Genomic DNA, 19,767 nt, shown 5'->3' with positions numbered 1-19,767 from the left:
TGCCTGAGCCTAGTACTCAGGTTAATTAATGCTAGACATTAGCTTGTTATCCATGCCTTGTTTTTTTTTTATTTTTAGAGTTTTATATAGCGCAAACTAGACCCGAAGATATCAGGTACCAGAGCGCTTTACATGAGCACAAGTTTCGTTACAGATGGACGCATTTGTTTTTGTTAAGCATGTGGAGATAAAGTGATTTGCCCAGAATCACAGTATGTTGAGCGTAGTTGCCGAGCCTCTAAACTGGTTCCCCAGCTTCGAGGTCGACTGCTCTATCCGTAAGGTTACATCCTCTCCCTCAAAATAATTATACTCTTTGACAAAACTCAGCATGTAAGTTGTCATTTTTGAAAACTTAGGCCAATTTCAAATATTTCAGCGTATGGTCAGGGTAAGTGTGCTTTTACAGAATAACTGAACAGTGCAGTATTGGTAGCATACTAGATAGCACTTAAGGGGAAAAGGCTGCAATATTTTGCAGCCTATTTGCATATTTCTTTTGTCTTTTACTGGCTCATCTGGGGCAGACATTGCAAGCCATTATGGGTTTTGTGGAGGTGTTGAGGTCTGGCCGTGGTGTGTTCTTTAAGGGACCTACTAGTTGGGCAGTGTAAGTGCCTGGACCTAGTAGTGCAAATTCAGTTGATTATGGGTTGTTTTATCCAATGGTCATTCTGTCTGGTGATATTCTAGCCACTTATTATTGTGCACGGCTGCCTTGTCAAGGGGGCGATATTGCTTCCTTTTTCATTTAAAAATGAGTTGCAATAGTAATAATAAAGGCTAATATTAGTGATGACTATGTTAGTGTGGGTGGTGTTTACAGCTATTGTGTCCCAACTAAATCCTACTCCTATTATAAACCTTAGAAGTATAAAAGGCTATGTTATCCAACCAGGTTTGCAGATACCACTGAGCTGTCTGACTGGTGCATGCATACCCATCATGAATGCATACAAAGACCATTCCACACAAATATTGGGGGTACTCTCTGCCTCAGGACTGATGGAGCCAGAGTATGGTAATTTGTCAAAGTGCCCCTTCTGTTTGCACGGTAACTATCGCAGGCAGTTTTTTTGCTGCAAGGTCTGTACTTAGTTTAGGGCAGAGGAGTGATGCTGGGAAATCTGTTCTAGTTCTTTTTCAAGCTTTGTTCAAGCATAAGATGTGATCACACCCAGAGGTGGAATCTTCTGGTTAATCTGTCTAATATTGTGACTAATCAATGAGGCAAGTTGCAATCAAAGAACATGTTCTAAAGTATCTGGTCATCTACTAAGGATTACTATTCATATTCCCAATGCCTTACCAACCGGGCAGTGTCAGTCTGATGCATTCCTAGTTATAACCGAGGCGTATACACATGGAGAGAGGGATATATATGGGACTTGAGATGGCAGCATGATTGCATGAGGTGCATTTATTTGTTGTTAATAAAATCAGTTTTCCAGTCTGACTGGCGGAGGGTGGTACCACCATATTGGGCTATGGAAGCTATCCACGGAATAAATAGCACACCTGTTTATTCATTGCACAGAAGCATAAATACATTTTCAGCTCTTGCCTGCACCAGTGACTTCCTACAGTAGGTGATGCTGTTTGGACAGGGATATGGACTTCAATAAAATATCTACTTGTCCATAGGACAGGTAGCTTCATAAATCTACTTGTCCTGTAAAAACATCCAATTGTCCCTTTTGTGCCATGTAGTGTGGCGACAAATAATGGCAATAATCTCATTATATAAGAGTTCTGATAATAGCCTCTCTGATTATGCCACAGCTCATCATACCATAGTAGGGTTTGAATACTAGCACATCCCTTATTTTACCACCTTTCTGCTGATCTACATACTGGGGCTAGGGGGAGTGGTAAGCAATAGTTCCTCATGGTTGGAATGCCTTTTTGAGTCTGTTTAAACCTACTAACTTGCATGTTTTGTTGGTTTTCATCAGCTCGTTTCAAATATTTTCCCATACAGGGAAAGGTTAGAAATGTAATCCTGACAGGGGCAGAAGAAAAACTTTTCCTAGAGTTTGGGGTAAAGTAATTGGTGACAATGTGAACTTTTTTCCGCTCAACAGATTTTCACATGAGCAAGTCTACGGATGCATATTTGCTCGCGATAAAATACAGTTTGCAAATATTTTCTAGGAGCAAGATTTCCTGACCTACTTCTGTATATTTTTGTGAATTTGTGAAAGACATAAATCTGCATTAATGCAAGGACATATAGCATGGGTGCACTTCTGTGACTTTTTTGGGCCCCTACTTAGGTCTGGCATTATCTTAGACCTTCTGTTTTTATTAAAATTCAGGCTCTCTCTATCTACAGCTGGCTTCACGGTGAGTGACTGCATTCTGCTGTTTCACAAGGAGCATAATCAGTACGCACAATAGTCTTGTTCCGTGCCAGGTACTGCTGTGGCAATGTGTGGTTTTTAAGACCAAAAATATTTGTGCTTTTGCCAACGTTTGTTATAATGATGAGGGCCCAGCAGCTCCCACAACAATAAAGGTTTACAAAAACCATTTCAAAATAAGACCTGCATTGACAAAACCAAAAGGCTGACCTCCAAGGTCTTACCTGCTTGTTTATTTTCATTTTTCCTATAAATTGTTTTTGAAACTGGTTACACTGATTTTCCATTATGAATATTTTTGGGAAATACTAGCATGCATCAACGCATTTCAGTAAATGATGCTTCAAAGAAATGGTACCTAAAATTTCACAGTAGTTTAGCAAAACTTTTTTTCCGAGTTGCATTTTTGTTAATGAACATTTAATTTGAAAGCGAAGAATCATCACTCTTACTCTCAAGCTTTTGCATATATTTGCATCTAATCAGAGCACATCTTGGAAGCATTATACGTACCTTCATATTGTTGAACTTTGCAAACGTGTACACAATTTGTATACATGAACCACTTTCAGTAGTGCAGTCTGAACTTACATTGCCTTAGAGCGCTCACCCTAATAATAAAGTCTTTGTATTAATGAAACATAAATGCATGTTTGAACATGGACACAATTAACTGCAGACAATGCCCTTCCTTGATCCATAATGTGGTACTGTAATCTGGCATCCAAAGGTTTTGTGCTGGAAGGTGAGGAAGGGAAAAATAAACATGAAAACCTATTTCCTTGACCTCGAAGAATATGTCCTGGGCATTGGGCTATAGGAATTCCACACCCCTGTTTAGATGTTTTGACATCTGATACGCTAGGATTTTTAGCTGTGTAATGTGTACAGTGTTTAAGAAACATCATACTTTAACATGATATTTGCTGCAAAAAGTGCAGCAGTTTTCAAGTGCCCTCCCATTTCAGAGCACAGTTTCTTCATCATTTTAGAGAAAGCACTACCTCCAATAAATCTAAGTGCATATCCATTTTTACTCACTAAAGACCATATCACTTTAAAAAACTTTTAAATATGTAACAGCCATTGATTCATTGGAGAACACCTCACATCCCTACACATACCGGGTGGCACCAGCGATTGTGGCACGTACTGGGTATGGAAAAAATCTCTCTTACCTTAGCTGGTAAAGGATCCTCTGGCAACCGTTCCTCGCCCTACTTACAATGGAATTTCGGGAACTGTCTTGCCCGAGATACTTACGCCTCTTGCGCCTGACTGCACTTGATTCCTCCACTTAGGTTGGCCCAGCCTTATGAACGACACTCCGCTTGGTGCGACACTGAACCGAACGATTGGACCGGGGGAGGGTAGGGGATGATTCTTTTCGTGTTTTTCTTCTTCTTTTCTCTCTTTTCTCGGGTGGTGGGAGGGATAGTACCAGTTATTTGTTGATTTTTGTAATAACAATGCACATATCAATCCCTACAGTGGGCTCTGCGTAGCTTGTTTAATGCAAGCTTGCTTCCTGCAGTGTTTAATAAAAAAGAATTAAACCATAAATATGTAACAACCAAAATGAAACTAAACTCACTCCCTGATTATTTGTTTTGTGCTGAGAGTTAACAGTGGTGTATGTATCCATTTCTAATATGTTGTTTGTTGTGTGCAGTTACGATCAGGTGGTGCACAGGTTTTGGAAGGCTGTATAGCAGAGATACCCAACATCTCAAGCCTGGACATTTCAGACAATGGTGAGTAGTAAAAACATGCACTATGGTGTTTGACCTAAACAAAACATTACATTAAATCTTGTAATTTTCAAGTGCCTACCATTGTAATGATCTTATACAGAGGTCTTTTTAACAACTGTTAATATTTGTTGACACCAGTATTAATGCAGATCGGTCACTTATTGAAATGAAGCAGTGTGTCAATAAATGTATATAGATATAATATATATATACATATATCTGCAAATCAGTTGTTTTCCTCGTCACCCATGGCTAGTGTGGTGGTACGTGTACGAGCGGGGAAGCCTGTAACATTTCTCCAACACAAGGTTATTATTTACTGCTTTTCAAAGAACCCTTGCATACACACCAAAATGCTGCCACAAGGTGTGCCTATTCATGCAACAGCTGCAAGCAGCCAACATGTTTGATGATGACAGGCTTGGTGCCGAAATGTGTTGGGTTTTTGCAGCTGTTGCACGAATAAGCACTCCTTTTGGCAGCATTTAAGTGTGTAGGTGTGTGCACGTTGGTTCTTTAAGCAACAGTAAATAAGGAACTTGTGTTGGATGGATATATATATATATATATATATATATATATATATATATATATATATATCAAATTCAAACAGGAGTCACCTCATGAGGAAGAGCCGCTTAGGTAGGTAAATTATTTCTTTATTATGCACGAAGGCTGCAATCAGGGGATAAGAGGTGTCATCAGAAATCATGCACAAACATGCCAGACGTGTTTCAAGTCGAGGAGACTTTCTTTTCTTCAGTGGCAACGGCTGCAATGAAACACAAAGCCGGTTTGGTGGGACTGCTTAAAGTTAATTTGTACCGCCTCCATTGGGCGTGGCCACCTCTCGGGCCTTCTGGTCTGTGTAGTCTCACCCTAATAATCTCCAGTGAGTCCGTTTTTGTGTACCATAATCCATTGAATTAAAACCACAGTGGGGTGATGACCATCTTCGAACCCTCCTGCTGCATGCTCGTTCCTTCATGACAGAAAACTACCTCCTTTGCAGGCGTCGTTGAATAGCTTCGCCTTAGGACGCTGCTTTCCACAGCTGGGATCTCCCGCAACCCCTGATTGCAGCCTTCGTGCATAATAAAGAAATAATTTACCTACCTAAGTGGCTCTTCCTCATGAGGTGACTCCTGTTTGAATTTGATGTAAGGGGCCTGCCTCGGTCGCGGGAGAGCCCAGCTGTGTACGTTTTCACCTGTAACTTCTTCTAATTATGACAGCTGTTTGACAGCAATATACCATTACATTCACTGGACATTTCTGGTTGTGGGGATATATAGGACTTGTAGGTTCACCAAGAACAAGACGAACCCAGAGCCAATAACTGAGCAGCGTCTGGCAATGGTTTTTCCTTATGTTCCGGGTATATAGAAATTATTTTGGGGAAATGTATACATGGAAAAATCGGTGTGAAAGACACCTATGTATTTCTGAAATGGGAACAAAATATAGAGTTTAGAAACAGTAGATATTTGCACATTTCCGAAAGTGGGCGTAGCCATACGAGCACGAGAATTATGGTTAATTTTTCGAAATTACTTATTTTTTACACATTGTCTTTCATTTGGAAGGCAGAAATGCATTGACAGTCAACAGGTAATACCAGTTGCTCTATAATTCTGTGTTACCCTAAGTCTCCCAATAAAAATGGTACCTCACTTGTGTGCGTAGGCCATGTGCCTATGACAAGAAACGGCTCAAAACGCAATGTGGACACCACATTTTCACGATGAAAAATTACCCTTTTTTTTGCGAAGTGCCTAGCTGTAGTTTTTTAACCCTAGCTCTGTCTGCACCTAGGGAAACTTATACATTTTTAAAAACTAGACACCCAGGGTAATCCAGGATGGGGTGACTTCACTGGCTCTTACCAGGTTATGTTACCCAGAATCCCTTGCAAACCTAAACAATTGTCCAAAAAACCACATTTTCCTCACATTTCTCTGGTGGAAAGTTCTGGAATCTGCGTGGATCCACATAGTTCTACCCACCCAGTGTTCCCCAAAGTCTTCTGAGAATAATGGTACCTCACTTGTGTGGGTAGGCCTAGTGCCTGCGACAGGAACCAGCCCAAACCGCAAGGTGGAAACACCACATTTTCAAAAGTGAAAAATGACCCTTTTTTTGCAAAGTGCCTAACTGTGGGTTTTTTTAACCCTAGCTTTGCCGGAACCTAGGGAAAACTAGCAAACCTATACATTTTTAAAAACTAGACACCCAGGGAAATCCCGGCTGGGGGAAGTTGACTGGCACTCATCAGGTTCTGTTACCCAGAATTCCTTGCAAACCTAAACATTTGTCCCAAAAAACACATTTTCCTCACATTTCAATGGTGTAAAGTTCTGGAATTTGCGTGGATCCACAAAATTCCACCCACACCCGTTCCTCAAAGTCTTCCAAGAAACATGGTACCTCACTTGTGTGGGTAGGCCTATGGCCGCGATAGGAAATGGTCAAAAAGGCAAGGTGGACACACCACATTTTCACTGTGAAAAATTACCCTTTTTTTGCAAAGTGCCTAGCTCTGCTGGCACCTAGGGAAACCTAGCAAACCTATACATTTTTAAAAGTTGACACCTAGGGGAATCCAGGATGGGGTGATTTGACTGGCTCTCACCAGGTTTTGTTTCCCGGAATCCCTTGCAAACCTAAAAAATTGTCCAAAAAAACACATTTTCCCCACTGTTCTATGGTGGTGGAAAGTTCTGGAATCTGCGTGGATCCAAAAAATTCAACCCACCCCGCGTTCGCCAAAGTCTTCCGAGAAAAGTGGTACCTCACTTGTTTAGGTAGGCCTAGTGCCCGCGACAGTAAACAGTCAAACCTGCAAGGTAGACACACCACATTTTCACAGTGAAAAATTACCCTTTATTTGCAAAGTGCCTAGCTGTGGTTTTGTAACCCTAGCTTTGCCGGCACCTAGGGCAATCTAGCAAACCTATACATTTTTGAAAACGAGACACACAGGGGAATACAGGACAGGGTGACTTGACTGGCTCTCACCAAGGTCTGTTATCCAGAATCCCTTGCATACCTAAAAATGTGTCCAAAAAAACACATTTTCCTCAATTTCTGTGGTGGAAAGTTCTAGAATCTGCGTTTATCCACAAAATTCCACCCACCCCACGTTCCCCAAAGTCTTACAAGAAAAATGGTATCCACAACAGCTTCGACAACCAACCCGGAGACCAACCCACCCAACCATATGATGAACATTCTCCCCCCTTGAACACCCTTAACGACTGGAACCCAATCTCCACTGAGGACACCATCCGCCTGATGAACTCCATCCACTCAGGATCCCCCACAGACCCATGTCCTCACCACATCTTCAACAAAGCAGACTCCGTCATAGCACCGCACCTCCGAGACGTCATCAACTACTCCCTCAACTCCGCCACCTTCCCGGATAGCTGGAAACACACTGAACTCACCGCCCTTCTGAAAAAACCCACAGCGGACCCCACCGAACTCAAAAACTACCGCCCCATATCACTCCTTCCTTTCCCGGCCAAAGTCATCGAGAAAGCTGTCAACAACCAGCTCGCCGCTTTCCTCGAAGCCAACAAATCCCTCGACTCCTCACAATCTGGCTCCGAGCAAAACACAGCACTGAGACCGCCCTCATCGCAGCAACAGACGACATTCGAACTCTACTGGACAATGGAGACACAGTCGCCCTCATCCTCCTCGACCTCTCTGCAGCCTTCGACACAGTCTGCCACAGCACCCTTTTACAACGCCTCAGAAACATCGGAATACAAGGAAAAGCACTCGAATGGATCACCTCGTTCCTCACCGGAAGAACCCAGAGAGTCCGCCTTCCACCATTCAAGTCCGAGGCCTCTGAAGTCATCTGCTGTGTACCACAAGGATCCTCACTCAGTCCCACCCTCTTCAACGTATACATGAGCCCCCTCGCGGCCATCGCACACCAACACAACCTCAACATCATCTCTTACGTGGATGACACTCAACTGATCCTTTCTCTCACCAATGACCCCAGCACCGCCAAAACTAACCTACACGAAGGGATGAAAGAAGTTGCCGAATGGATGAAACACAGCCGTCTGAAACTGAACTCAGATAAAACAGAAGTCCTCATCTTAGGTACATCCCCCTCTGCATGGGACGACTCTTGGTGGCCGGAAGCCCTTGGAAAAGCACCCATCCCGACAGACCACGCACGGAACCTAGGCGTTATCCTGGATTCTTCACTCTCAATGAACAGACAAGTCAGCGCCGTATCCTCATCCTGCTTCAACATTCTTTGCATGCTCAAAAAAACATTTCGCTGGATCCCCACCGAAACCAGAAAAATAGTCACCCATGCTCTGGTCACGAGCCGACTGGACTACGGAAACACCCTCTACGCAGGTACTACCGCTAAACTCCAGAAGAAACTCCAACGAATCCAAAACGCCTCAGCCAGGATCATATTAGACATCCCGCGTAACGAACACATCTCTGGTCACCTGAAAGACCTCCACTGGCTACCCGTCAATAAGAGGATCACTTTCCGACTGCTAACCCACGCACACAAATCACTCTACGACATCGGACCAGAATGCCTCAACTCACGACTGTCCTTCTACACCCCCTCCCGCCAACTACGTTCTTCCAGCCAAGCCCTCGCCACTGTACCTCGCATCAACAAGACAACCATGGGAGGCAGATCCTTCTCATACCTGGCTGCTAAAACATGGAACTCACTCCCCACTTACCTTCGCCTTACCCAGAACCACCTAGCATTCAGAAAGCAACTTAAAACGTGGATATTTGACAAGTAATCCTCTTCCCCTCCCTAAGCGCCTTGAGACCCTCTGGGTATGTAGTGCGCTATATAAATTCTCTGACTTGACTTGACTTGACATTTGTGCCTAGTTCCCGCGACAGGAAAACACCCAAACCGCAAGGTGGACACATCACATTTTCACTGTGAAAAATGACCCTTTTTTTGCAAAGTGCCTAGCTGTGGTTTTTTTAACCCAAGCTTGGCCGGCACCTAGGGAAACCTAGCAAACCTATACATTTATTTAAACTAGACACGTAGGGGAATCCAGGATGGGGTGACTGACTGACTCTCACCAGGTTCTGTTACCCAGAATCCCTTGCAAACCTAAAAAACATTTTTTTAAACATAATTTTCCTCACATTTCTGTGGTGGAAAGTTCTGGAATCTGCGTGGATCCACAAATTTCCACCCACCCATGTTTCCCAAAATCTTCCAGGAAAAATTGTACCTCACTTGTGTGGGTAGGCCTAGGGCCCGCGACAAGAAACGGCCCAAAACGCAACATGACACACCACATTTTCACAGTGAAAATGGACCCTTATTTTGCAAAGTTCCTATCTTTAGATTTTTAACCCTAATTTTGCCTGCACCTAGGGAAACCTAGTAAACCTATGAATGTATGAAAACTAGAAAACCGGAGGAATCTGGAATGGGATGACCAGACTTGCTCTCACCAGGTTATGTTACCCAGAATCCCTTGCAAACCTATAAATGTCACCAAAAACACATTTTCCTCACATGTTTGTGGTGGAAAGTTCTGGAATCTGCATGGATCTACAAACTTACACCCACCGCGTGTCCACCAGAGTCTTCCGGGAAAAATGGTACCTTACTTGTGTGAGTAGGCCTCGTGCTCGTGCCAGGAAACGGCCCATAACGCAACATAGACACACCACATTTTCACAGTGAAAAATTACCCTTTTTTTTGCAAAGTGTCTGGCTGTAGAGATTGAACCCTAGCTCTGCTGGCACCTAGGGAAACCTAGCAAACCTATACAATTTTGAAAATTAGACACCCAGGGGAATCCAGGATGGTTGACTTGTCTGGCTCTCACTAGGTTCTGTTACCCAGAATCCCTTGCAAACCAAAATATTTGTCCCAAAAAACACATTTTCCTCACATTTCTGTGGTGGAAAGTTCTGGAATCTATGTGGATGCACAAAATTCCATCTTCCCCGCATTCCCCAAAGTCTTCTGAGAAAAAGGATACCTCACTCCTGTGGGTTGGTCAAGTACCTGCGACAGGCAAGGGCCCAAAACCTATTGAGGCAACATCAAAATTACCAATCACAAACAACCTGGTTTTGCAAGGGGTGTCCCATGTGTTTTTGGCCCTGGGCTCAGCGGCCACCTAGGGAAACCTACTGAACCCACACATTTCTAAAAAGTAGACACCCGGGGGAGTCCAGCAAGGTATGGCTTGCGTGGGTCCCCCAACATTTCCCTACCCAGAATCACCTGCAAACCTCAAATCTTGTTGAAAATATCAATTTTTCTCACATTTCTGTGCGGGAAATTTGTAGTATCACTGGGCTGACACAAATTTTCTACCACCCAGTGTTCCCCCAGATGTCCCGATAAAAATGGTACTTCACTTGTGTAGATAGGGATAGTGGCTGCAACAGGAAATGGCCCAAGTTGTACTGTGGAGACTTCAAAATTACCTATAACAAAATGCCTGGTTTTGGGGGGCACCTGGGGTTTTGGCCCCTGGCATGCCGCCATCTGGGGAAATCTACCAAACCCACACATTCCTGAAAACTAGTCACCCTGGGGAGTCCAATGAGGTATGGCGTACGTGGCCAAGTGAGGTACAATTTTTCTCTGTAGACTGTGGGAAATGTGGGGTTGGTGGAATTTTGTGGATCCACGCAGATTCCAGAACTTTCCACCACAGAAATGAGGAAAATTTGTTTTTTTAGACACATTTTTAGGTTTGCTAAAGATTCTGGGTAACGGAACCTAGTGAGAGCCAGGCAAGTCAGTCCAGCCTGGATTTTCCTAGGTGTATAGTTTTCAAAAATGTATAGGTTTGCTAGGTTTCCCTCTGTGCTGGCAGAGTTAGGGTTCAAAATCTATAGCTAGGCACTTTGCAATAAAGAGTCAGTTTTCACTGGGGAAATGTGGTGCGTCCATGTTGTGTTTTGGGCAGTTTCCTGTCACGGGCACAAGCGACTTACCATTTTTTTCGGAATACTTTGGGAGACGCAGGGTGGGTGATATTTTGTGAATCCACGCAGATTCCATAACTTCCCACCACAGAAATGTGAGGAAAAGTTGTTTTTTTGGACACATTTTTAGGTTTGCAAGAGATTCTGGGTAACGGAACCTAGTGAGAGCCAGTCAAGTCACCCCATCCTGGATTCCCCTTGGTGTCTAGGTTTCAGAAATGTACAGGTTTGCTAGGTTTCTTTATGTGCCAGCTGCGCTAGGGCCCAAAATCGACAGGTAGGCACATTACTAAACAAAAGTTGGTGCCTAGTGGACTTTCTGCCACCCTGAGTGGGAATCGGGAGGGGGGGTGGAGAGCGGGGTTTTCCCTGATATGCCCCCAAGGAGGGCAGAAAGACTGTGGCTATTTTTGGTGGGGTCGGGGCATTGGTATGCCCATTCTGGGCAACCCCCACGCATAAAAAAATAAATGCTGGTGCCTTGTGGGCTTTCTTCCCCCCCCGGGGGCAGATCAGGGGCCACTGCCCCCATCTGCCCCCCCAGGCAGGGCGGGGGGTGGAGCAGAAAGGACTAAAATTTCTCTGGGGTGGTGGGGGTATTGTCATGTCCATTTTGGGCAGGCCCCACCCCTACGTGAAGAAAATAGTCCCTGGTTTCTAGTGGGCTTTTTGCCCCCCCCCCCCCTCTGGGGCAGATTTTGGGCAGAAAGGCAGTAATTGTGGCTGGGGTGGGGGCATTGGCATGTCTGTTTTGGGCAGCCCTCACCCTATTTAAATCGCCCCAAAAAATCCCTGACGTCTAGTGGGCTATCTGCATCAAAAGGCTTTCATTGTGGTGGGGGTGGGGCAGGGTATCGACCTCCTGCGGCGATCCCCAAGCAGGGATCCACTGGGGAGGGGTACCAATAGAAAGGGTAGATTCTCCCCCTTCCAATTATACCTCTCCCATCTTTCTATGTGCTCAGGGGGCTGATGTATCTTTCTGAGCATGTAGAAAGAGAAACTGAAATGAGCCTAAATGCTCATTTCAGGTTCGGTTTCTGTGAAATGACGTCAGCTCGACGTGCGCACTGATCGTCATTTCACAAAAACGATGTGGGGGTGCCTGGAGCTGGGGAAGCTCTTCCCCGAGCTCCCGAGGCTTTGGGGGAGTAAAAGAAATCCCTCTGGTGCCTTCACCAGAGGGATTTCTTCTGTAATGGTGTTGGACACGCGGGTGCCATCCAACGCACACAAGAACTTATATGTCGGACGCGCGGGAGCCAAAAGGGGTAATATATATTGCTTGGCGGTTGCCCGAATGGACACCCATCAACAATTTAGAGACGTCCCGGGGGATGGGGTCCCTGGGGCCACAGTAGGTTCCTGGAGGCGGGCCCTTTCCTCTTTTTAATAGAATCCGGCCCCAGAGGATGGGGCCTATGGGGCCCATGAAGGCTGGGGGACAGGGACCAAGTGGGCCCCCTTCTCCTTTTTATTGAAATTTGTCACTGGTAGATGGAGTCCCTGTGGTGAAGGCCATGAGCAGCATGTGTTTAACTGCCTGCATGGCGTGGTTGTAAGCAGAGCCTGGCAGCATGCAGCCGTGCATGGAGTGATGTTGGCTATATGCATGGTCATAAAATTTTACTTTACTTTAAAAAAAAAAAAAATCCTAGAAATGAACTGACAAAAAACAAAGGTTAAAGTAACTTTATATTTAAGTAAAAGTTTCAATAACAACGTAACGTTTCAAACTGTCAAAACCACAGAAATTCACCAGTTGTAGTTACCTTAAGTAACTATAACTAATGACTTAATTACCCTACATATCACATCACTCATGACATCTTATAATTCAGCATTGATAATATCACTGCAATATTTGCAATGAAATTATTGATGAGAAAGCTGTGCATGGCAGGATCACTAGTTACCGTTTAACTTGCGGCACTAGTTATAGTTGCTTGAGATAACTATTAATTATTATATTTCTGTTTCTTTTAGTTTAAAGCGTTATGTTTCACCTAACTATAACTTGACCTTAATGTAACATTGATGTATGAATCATTGATGTGAATATATATAATGTGTCTAGCATTGAATGTAAATAATGTGTATGTGAGTAATGTGTATTACTTTTCATCTGATTGTAATTCCCTTCCTTTTGTATGAGGATCCAATCTCAAAGCCAATCGCAAAGCCCAATTCTTTCTTTATTGCCTGAATGCCCACCACTAGAGCATGTGACCAGCTCAATTTCCCATTTTTGTTACAGGTATATCTCCTCAACAAGTTGTTTGGAGTATAAGTTGGTTCTGATAAATGAGATGATAGGTTGTTAAGATAAACCAGCTACTGTGGGCACATATAGGTTGGCTGTAGGTTGTGGTCTGCCATCCAGAGTGCCAGTCACAATTATGTCACTACCTTTGAACCTATTTTATTATTGGAAGACTCAAAGGACAAACCTGATTTTGATCCAAATTAGAGTTCCCCTTGCATATGGAGAATATGTCATAGAAATGTTTGTTCTCTCCATTTTCTTCAAAATGTAGCTTTCTCATTATCACTTGAATGTGTCTCTTTAAGACACACAATGTCAACATAGTGATGTCTCAGATATAGACATATTCAGTGTCATTTACTTAGGTACCCTGTCCCCCTTACATGCCTGGTTGTAATTTCATAGCGAGATACAGCCATCGAAAGGATCGGGTGTGACCAGTAAGTGGTGAGTTCCAGATTCAAAATGCGGCTGTAGCAACCCTCCATTCCTTGTCCGAGCTATGGTAGCATTCATAAGTGCTATTTTGATTCTCGTTGATAATGTAAGTCTCCTTTTTAAAACAACAAAACAAAAACAGCCCTTTCTAGACTTGTCATTGAATTGTCCAGGCCCTTTCTAAACAATATAAGAACATTGTGACCATTCTTGGAGTCATGACGACTCTACAGGTCGATTAAATATTATCGAGAGAGTGGTTTTGATGAATTTGGCAAAAGTGTTCTCCCTCCCTGGTATGTTTTGTTCTTGAGCTGTACAGGTACAGGATGGTGCTATATGTTGCCAATAGGTGTCAATCATTCTCGAATTTTCACCTCAAGCATTTAATAAGTGTCTCATAAGTAGATTTAGAGGTACACCCAGCACTCCTGGATGCTCGACAGCAAGGGACAGGGCTCCACCTTCAGAAAAGAACCCTGCTTCGATGGCAGATAGTTGAAAGAAAAGTGGTTAAGACACAGACAGCATCCAACTGACAGCTAAATGATGCTGAGCGCAAGAAAGTCTTGGAGAGGATCATAATATAGAGGATCAACAAACTACAAGATGATTTGGAAATGATGCACTCGGGAACAAAACTGTCAATGAGAACAAGCAGACCCACCAATGACGGGAAGGACCATGCTCAAGCGCCCAGGATACCACCCATGACTGCTGATGATCTGCTACGGAATATCAGTGTCCTCGTAGGTCTGAGAAGTTTGGGGTGCTGTATTTGCAGAAATGTTTCAGTGGTCCATATATCAACCTATTTTCTGGCATCTGAGGGTTTGGTAAAGAAATAGACTTTTCTGCCATGAGTCACTTTTAGCTTGGTGGGAAACGTCAGCATAAACTTTAAGTACACTGACTTTAAGGTTTGCCTAATTTCACGGACTTGCTACCTATCTTTAAACTGCATCCACATATACTAGGAATAGGAAGATTTTGCTGTCATGGAATTTGTAAGGATCATTTTTACATGCTTGTTGAAGCATGCAGTCCCGCTCACTATAACGGAGAAGGCAGGACATCACTGGCCTAGGTCAAGCCCCTGGAATGCGTGTTTTCAAAGGAACCCTGTGCCTAGCTGTACAGAGAAAAGCTGTACAGAGAAAAGTTTTGAAAAGCTGTCGGAAACATCCTGGATCACAAGCCAATCGTCAAAGAAGAGCTATACGGAGGGTCCCTCTATTTCTTCTTTAGAGCGACCGTACAAGTCCTCTACTCTTTGTTCTAGAAAGTTCATACTGTATCTGAGAGGTTCATTTTTTCAAACTTGATTCGATCTATTTGAACATTTGCATGTCAGCATGTAGGAGAGAAAGATATGTGTCATTGTGCCAATTTTATATTCAAGTGTTTTCAAGAGGTTTTATTGGCATTAACTGGTCTGATGTTTTCATGGCCCCAGGAGAGTCTCTGTTCTATGGGACATCTTTATCATCAAGTTGCTCTCTGACTCTGTGGACCACAAAGCAGAGGTACCCAACCACAGTACCATGAGTCTTCCTGTTTCTCATTAGGTTGGGATGAAAGCAGTAAGCCAAGCTGCAGGGGGTCACAGAGTTGAGGGTCACTGCAGACCTTGCTTTGTAGTGCCTTCTGTTCTGAGGGGCCATTTTCTAAGCGTATGCCCTCCGTTTTCACTAGGTACTGCTAGAAAGCAGACTCATTTGATTATGTGCTTCCAGTCAAAGGTCCAATAAGCACCTGACCCTAGAGTCTTGTCTACCATCCATCAGTTCGATTTTAAGTGAGAGGAGTCACTCAAGCCAAAAAAGCAGCCCCAGCCTGGTGTTTGTCTCTAATGGGAGGGGACGCAGGAGTGATTGTTGGGCTGGCACTGGCTCCCGCATGCTCCTGCAGCCCATACTCACCTTGAGGGTAGAGTGCAACTTCACCAGCTGGGCTGCCACCGCCATCCCAGTTCAGGCACAGTTTTCACTGGGGCATTGACCCGGGAGGAAGGAGATATGGTCTCCCCCACATCAGTGGCAGAGTGAAGGTCCTGCACCACCAAGAGGCCTCACTGCACCAGTTTCGATATCGGATCAGCACCTTGGTCTTCTTCATTGGATCCCCTCTCGCTGCCAGCAGGTCCCCCTGACTCTGCCTCACAGCTAACCTCATTCTGCTCTGTCCGCTTAGCCCGCTGTCTGTGTCTGCTCACTCTGCTGCCAGCAAGCTAGTTTGTTTTTGTGCATGTAAATTTGGCCAGTTATTTTATTGTCAGTAAGTTCGTCCTTTGTCTGCCTGTAACTTAGTCTTTGTCTGCCTGCATTAGCCTACTTCTTATTTGTTCACCACTGCCTGTATTAGCCTTATTTGTTACTGGTTCACACTTATGTATAATTTGTTCACCACTGCTGTATTTTCTTTATTGTACGCACCATTTTCAGGAGCAGACTCGCTGCCACTGCTCCCGCTTCCTGCCACTCAGCCACCCTCCCAGGACCTACTTAATAGAGGCCACAGCATGGCCACGCTGCCGGCATCCAAAGGCAAGCCCGTTCGCACTTGGATTGCACCCAGCACCAGGAACCCTGGCACTCCTGCTACTCACAGATACTCTGCCGCAGAGCTCTGAATCCTGAACCCCCGGCGCTCTAACAACAACTGCTGCCTTGCATCTTCTCAATCAACGGTAGGACCCTTCACTGGCTGCCCCTCTCTCTTCACCTGCAACTCAGGACCACCCTCCCTCACGGAAAACCATCACAACACCCACCTCACCACCCACGAAAGACACAGAACTACTTCACTGCATCCTGCTTAACTCCTGAACACTCTTCAAACACACCACCGAAGTCTGGGAACCCATCACGAACCTCGGCCCGACATTATCTTCATCACAGAGACCTGGCTCATCCCCCGATATCACTACCTTGATGCCCAACGGCTACAAGATGAGGCACTGTGAGCACACCAACAACCACGGAGAGGGCAGCTCCATCATCCAGAAAGAAACAATCCGCTGCACCACTGCCAAAGATGTTACTACACCAGTCATGGAGCACCTCATCTTCAAACTCCAAACCGATGGCAAAGTGACCTTTAGAGGCACCCTCACCTACAGACTCCAAAGACCATATCCCGGCTTCTGCAACTCCTTTCCCAAATTCATCACCCCACTCACCGTAAACTCAAAGCACTACATCTTTCTCAGTGATCTCAACTTCCACCTCGTGACCCAAAGATACAAACACTGCCAACCTCCTGGAAAACATGAGCAATATTGGCCTCACCAAACTGGTGACCATCCCCACACATAGCACAGGACACATGCTTGACCCGATCTTTACCGCCAGCGAGAGATTCAAGTACAGTCATGTCATCAAGCTTATCTGGACCAACTATGCCATCATCCACTTCACCATTGAAGGATCCTCATGCACCACCACCAAGCCTCCCAGCTCCTCCCACCACAGCTGAAACAAAGTGACAGAAATCCACTGGACGGTCGCCCTCAACACCATTCAGCCTGACCCTGCATCCAACCTGGAACAGGCCATCAAGAACTTCCCTGCCTGCATCACAAACTGCTCAGACAGTCTCTCCTATCTAGCCCACCAAGACAAGCAGATCCACCAAACAAACTAGCTGGTATACACCAGAACTCAGGACTATGAAACATGACTGCAAATACCTAGAAAGACGGTGCATCAGCAAAGATCCCACAGTCCAAGCCACCCTCAAGTTAGCCCTCAACAAATACTATTGCATCATAGCCAGCTCCAACAATAACAAGAAACGTGTCAAAATCACCAGAGAGTTCTCCTGCCCTGCAGCCACAGAGAACATAACACCCCCTTCCAAAAACTCTGCCACCCCTGGCCAACTAGATATCCACCATCTACAGCAACTTCAAACACAACCCACTGACATCTACAGCCTTCTTGTGCCACTCAACTCCACCCACAGCAATCTGCTCACCGCATAAAATCCGCTCGCCATACAGACCACCACAGAAGTCATGAACTCCATCCACTCTCTAGCACCCACAGACTCCTGCCCCCACCACCTACTTGGAATCAAGGAAATACGCTACAAACTCATCTCCATTCTCAAAGCATCCATCACCACAGTCACCTTTCCCAGTCAATGGATAAACACAGAGGTCAGGCCCCTCCTGAAGAACGACCCAGTGAACTCAAGAAGTACCACCCCATCTCTCTGCTCCCCTTCCTTGGCAAAGTCCTTGAGAAGGCCATCAACCACGAACTCACCGAACACCTGGAGATCAACAATCTCCTGGACACCTCACAAACTGACTTCCGTGCCAACCACAGCACTGAGACCACCCTGCTCGCTGCCATTGAAGTCAGGTCTCTCCTTGACCATGGGGAAATATCAGCCTTGATCTTCCTTAGCCTCTCAGCAACGTTCAACATCATATCCCACCATAAACTCATCAGTGACTCCACCACATTGGGATCGAGGGAGACGCTACAATTGGATTGCATCCTTCCTCACAGGAGGAACACAAAAGATCCGTCTACCACCCTTTGCCACAGAACCAAAGAGCGATACCAAAGGGGATGATGGACGGAGCGTTGGAGAAAATCAAACACCCACCCCCAGTCAACTGATCTGGGTTTAATCCATCATCATTCTTTAGCTCACTCTACCACACCAGTTCAGACATGGCCATATGCAAATCAGTCTGACCCTGTGCCTCATGGGAACAGTCCAGCCCGAACTGCCAAGCCATGTCTTCCCTGGACCTGAAACAAGCATCCTCGGACCGGTTTCTGGCTAATCGGCCATCCTCAGCCAGGCTAGCTTGAATCCAGTGGCAAAGTGAGCAAGGGACCCACGTCTGGGCATACCCTGCCAACTTAGGGCGAACAAAGCGATACCAAAGGGGATGATGGACAGAGCGTTGGAGCAAATCAAACACTCACCCCCAGTCAACTGATCTGGGTTTAACCCATCATCATTCTTTAGCTCACTCCACCACCCCAGTTCAGACATGGCCATATGCAAATCAGTCTGACCCTGTGCCTCATTGGTACAGTCCAGCCCAAACCGCCAAGCCATGTCTTCCCTGGTCCGGAAACAAGCATCCTCGGACCGGTTTCTGGCTAATCAGCCATCCTCAGCCAGGCTAGTTTGAATCCAGTGGCAAAGTGAGCAAGGGACCCACGTCTGGGCATACCCTGCCAACTTAGGGCGAACAAAGCGATACCAAAGGGGATGATGGACAGAGCGTTGGAGCAAATCAAACACTCACCCCCAGTCAACTGATCTGGGTTTAACCCATCATCATTCTTTAGTTCACTCCACCACCCCAGTTCAGACATGGCCATATGCAAATCAGTCTAACCCTGTGCCTCATTGGAACAGTCCTGCCCGAACTGCCAAGCCATGTCTTCCCTGGACTGGAAACAAGCATCCTGGGACTGGTTTCTGGCTAATCAGCTGTCATCAGCCAGGCTAGCTTGAATTCAGGGGCAAGATTTTATTATATTCCTATGTTTGTTATTTTGCCTTAGAAACAAATGCTGTGCTGTAACGAAGGCTTCATTGCTGTTCAACCTTCATCTCACTTAAAAAATAAAGTAAGACAATGTTGAAGGTTGCATATAGTTCTGGTATTGTTTCAGTTTGAAAGGAAATTTGGATGGCACAGCAGGCTTCCTTATAGTCTGCTGTATCTTTCTATGTCGTAGGAAGAAAAACAGTACAGTAATGAAGGCTGTATTGCTGCTTGATGTTTATTCAATGTAGGAACAAAAGGGGGCCTAGTCTTATGAAGGCAAAGGAGCCTTCTTTATCATCCTGCTTTTGTTTCTGTGTGAAAGGAAGATCTAAATGGCAGTGTGCCAGGTTGGATGTAATATACCAATGCATAAACGCACAGGCATGCACAAATATGCACTTAATCCACAAATGTGCACTGGCTCCTGTCTTTGTTTT

General features: G+C 45.0%; 1 protein-coding gene across 2 annotated transcripts in view; it reads left to right on the top strand.

The window, feature by feature from the left end:
- The window catches only part of CARMIL1 (capping protein regulator and myosin 1 linker 1), a 994,750-nt gene that overhangs the window by 636,130 nt on the left and 338,853 nt on the right, over positions 1-19,767 (top strand). For both annotated transcript variants that reach the window (XM_086965173.1, XM_086965172.1), the window contains exon 18: positions 4,036-4,117. In XM_086965173.1, coding sequence (XP_086821299.1) covers positions 4,036-4,117 — 82 coding nt within the window. The remainder of the gene's footprint in view (positions 1-4,035; positions 4,118-19,767) is intronic.

This window comes from Lissotriton vulgaris, chromosome 4_1, assembly GCF_964263255.1.
Source record: "Lissotriton vulgaris chromosome 4_1, aLisVul1.2, whole genome shotgun sequence".
Taxonomy (NCBI): domain Eukaryota; kingdom Metazoa; phylum Chordata; class Amphibia; order Caudata; family Salamandridae; genus Lissotriton; species Lissotriton vulgaris.
Note: the sequence above shows the minus strand (reverse complement) of the source record. Positions and strands in the feature narration are given on the sequence as shown.